General features: G+C 34.0%; 1 protein-coding gene across 1 annotated transcript; it reads right to left on the minus strand.

Annotated features, from left to right (window-relative positions):
- Positions 1 to 495: 495 nt before the first annotated feature.
- On the minus strand, positions 496 to 3207 carry LOC150030845 (putative inositol transporter 2). The gene is made up of 3 exons (XM_090309395.1): positions 2531 to 3207; positions 1850 to 2449; positions 496 to 1279 (listed from the first exon to the last, which is right to left on the minus strand). The coding sequence occupies exons 1-3, from the start codon at positions 2981 to 2983 to the stop codon at positions 797 to 799; spliced, it is 1536 nt and encodes a 511-aa protein (XP_090165521.1). The 5' UTR covers positions 2984 to 3207; the 3' UTR covers positions 496 to 796.
- Positions 3208 to 3551: the final 344 nt, after the last annotated feature.

A 3551-nucleotide genomic window follows, 5' to 3' on the forward strand; every position in this document is an offset into this window, starting at 1 on the left:
ATAAAACAAACGAAAAATAAATTAATAAAATTAAATATTTATTATACAATATAAAATACACTTTTTAGTATTTGGTAATTTTAAAATCACTTTTAGAACCAAACATAATAATTTAAAATCACTTTTATATATTTGAAAATCACATTAAAAATTTTGGAACCAAATATTAAATTTGATTGTTTAAAAATCAATTTTACAAAATCATTTGTTCTAAAATCTTTTTTTCTTAAATCACTACTCCAACAATCACTCCCAAACACACCCTAAAGACGTGTTTCAAAGTGATTTTGAATCTGATAAAAGATTTTTATCATTTCAAAATTTTTCCTAAACATGAGTTTATATGCATATAATGCTTTATCATAACGATTATTTATGTTCCTTGGCTAAAGTTAATCTTAAGGATATCATCAAGAAAACTAGGGCATTGGGTTTACTGGTTGTCTTAGATTAACCATAGAATTCAAAAGGTTGAAAATCAAATGGTACTGATGGTTCTAGTAAATGTTCTATACATTAGTCATTTACTTCCATATCCAAATATTTACAAACCCAACACTATGAGAATTGAAGAACTACATTACATCTTCTTTTTAAAAAAACAATTCAACAATTACGAGATGAAAAATCAAACTATCGATTTGAAGGTGATGGTAGGTGTCTCATCCATAGAACTATACTTGGATGGACACATTACCGTCTCTTGACATCATTAATTTATAAACACCCCGCCTATAGAAACTAAGTACTTTGGCATAAATATAAGTTGTATAAAATTACTTTTACTTCTGATTTTTCAGGCACCTTGGGTTTTGTCTGACAGATTAGTCCTCTTCTTCCAGAATTTGAAATGCAAAGTCCTCTTTTCAAGCATTTGTTCAATCTGCTCAATTGGAAGACCCTTTGTTTCAGGCACACATGTGAGTACAAACAAAAGAGCTACTACTGAAATCAATCCAAATATTAAGAATGTCCACGAAGGCCCAATTGATTGAGTTAATGATAAGAAAGACTGAGCAACAATAAGATTTGAGATCCAATTTGTTGTGGCTGATATTCCTCCACACACTCCACGATACCTTAAAGGATAAATCTCAGCATTCACAAGCCATGGCACAGGTCCCATTCCTGGAGAGAAGAAGATAATGTAGAGAGCAAGACCAATGAGTGCAAGCCACCCAAATTTGCTAGGACATCCCTTTGTGTACCATTGTCTATCTTCATTATGACACAAATCTTTCACTGTATCATTAGCAGCCAAACATTCCCCAGAAAATACCTGCAAATAACAACAAAAGAAAGTTATATAATTTACCTGTGTAAAAGAAACTAGTTTGGAATGACTTTTCATAACTCCATCGCCATAGGATTTGGAATCTAGGATTCAACCCTTGATGACAACCCCAATATTCTCTTGCATTTCCTATGGAATTGGTCGCTCTACCTACTTGTCTTCAACTGATCTTGAGAGTGAAAATTATCCTTACGGACCAATACAAATCTTTTTAATATGTTTTGTCCTCATTAACATATACTTGAAAATTTGTTCAAGAGATCACACTCTAGTAGGATTTTTCCAAGCCAAGCACACCTAAGTTATGAGTTCATATGAACTAAGTCATTGAAAAGAAAGGTGTCTTATTGGTAAAGGGGTTGGTACAAGTAGTAAACTGTCAATTCTTTTAAGCATTTCACAATCTTAGTTGTATATACTTTCAAGATCTATCTCATTTGATGTGCTTTTGGTTCATTTATGTATCTCTTTTGTACTCTAGCATCGCATTTCAATATTAGGAAAGTCATTCCAAACCATCGTGTAAATAGTGTAAATAGATTTTTTTTTCTTTACCTTATTAGCTCTTGAAGCACAGAAACCACAATTTGGAGATGAGGCTTTCAAACACTTCATACAGTCCCAAGAAGAAGAATCATTGGTAAAACTGTAATCAGGGCAGGTGTAACCTTTAAGTGGAGTGTTTCTAGTACTCACTAATGGAGAGTGAGATGTTGCTTCATGAAAAGCTGCTGATAGAAGGCCAAGAGAGATGATGAGACCAAATAAGCTGATGATTAGAAGTCTTTTCCTGCCTGTTTTATCAATGAAATATATACTGGCAATGGAGCCCAATGCATTAAGCCCAACTATGACTAATGAAAGCAGAAGTGCGGTCTCATTAGAAGCAAAGCCAGCCAACTGAATGATAGAAGGACTGTAGTACATAACTGTAGTTATGCCCACAAATTGTTGGTAAATATGAAGTCCAACCCCTGCATAAAGTCCCCTTCTCACTGTTTTTGTTTTCAATAGCATGATCAAACTGATCTTCTCAGAAGCCTCTTTTTCTTTTATCTCTACTTCAACAGACTCCTTAAGTTCTCTAATCTCCCTTTCTACTTCATTTTCTGAATAGATTTTTCTTAGTATCCTCTCAGCCTCTTCTGATCTCCCCTGTTCAATTAAAAAAAAAGACTTTTTTTTTGTAATTTCTGTCTATTAAATCTCTTAACTTTAAAAAATATCTCTTGTTACCTTGCGGTATAACCATCTGGGTGACTCGGGTAACAAGAATATTAAGATAAACTGCAAGAGTGCTGGGAACCCTGTAACCCCAAGCATCCATCTCCAAGTGCCCGGTGCTTTGGTGAAAGCTAAGTTGATGAGATATGAAAGAAACTGGCCACCAGCAATGAGAATGCCAATGGTGCTGACAAGGGCACCACGATGTTTTGGAGGGGAAGCCTCAGAGATGTACAAAGGGGAAGTCATAGAAACCATACCGATTCCAAGACCGACAAAAACTCGACCCACAATGAGAAGGGAAGGGTTGGGTGAAGTTGCCATGACCACAGCTCCAATGAAGAAGAGGAAGTCTGATATGAGAATTACAGTTCGTCTACCATATTGATCGTTCATCCATCCTCCGATTGCTGCTCCTATTATGGCTCCTGCAATTGCCATGCTCACTATGGTTTCCTGTTTCATGTCATCCAATTGGTATTCACTTGTATTGCTAAATTTCTTTTACAACTACTTGTTTACAAATCTTCCTTCATTACATTTTTCCTTTCATATCATTCTTTCAAAACTAAATTACAGGCTTTTAGATAATACAAAAACGCGAGGTTAAGCTCTAACGATAATTGACATACTCTTTCTTTCTTTAGATCAGAAGATCAATTTTCATTCCATAGTTGTGGTAGTTATAAAAAAAACACTTTCAAGTAGGATGTTGAAACCTATAAAAAGCTCCAATAAAAGACATTTATATTCTTAAAATTAAATACTTAGAAGCATCCTAGGCTATACATATCTTGGTACATTTGACCAAATTGTTAAATCATAATTTACCACATGCCAAAGTCTTTTTATTCCTCTTTCAAAAAAATTTTGACTTTCTTCCGATATGTATGATTAGATTGAGATATACAAAGATCGGTGTATATTGGAATGAATCCAAATATTGCCTTTTTTATTTTTTATAGGTTCTCTTGGAATTTCACCCGTAGTTTGATACATAAATTTTTAGGGTATGTTTGGGGCAAAAATTATC

The sequence above is a fragment of the Benincasa hispida genome, unplaced genomic scaffold (assembly GCF_027475165.1).
Source record: "Benincasa hispida cultivar pf3 unplaced genomic scaffold, pf3_genome.v1.1 HicScf1615, whole genome shotgun sequence".
NCBI lineage: Eukaryota > Viridiplantae > Streptophyta > Magnoliopsida > Cucurbitales > Cucurbitaceae > Benincasa > Benincasa hispida.

Bases quoted from the DNA above. Each gene is read 5' to 3' on its own strand.
- LOC150030845 (XM_090309395.1), bottom strand. From the start codon at position 2,983: ATGAAACAGGAAACCATAGTGAGCATGGCAATTGCAGGAGCCATAATA. The intron at 2,450-2,530 runs GTAACAAGAGAT...TTAATTGAACAG, and splicing joins CCAGATGGTTATACCGCAAG to GGGAGATCAGAAGAGGCTGA. The intron at 1,280-1,849 runs GTAAAGAAAAAA...TGTTATTTGCAG, and splicing joins GTGCTTCAAGAGCTAATAAG to GTATTTTCTGGGGAATGTTT.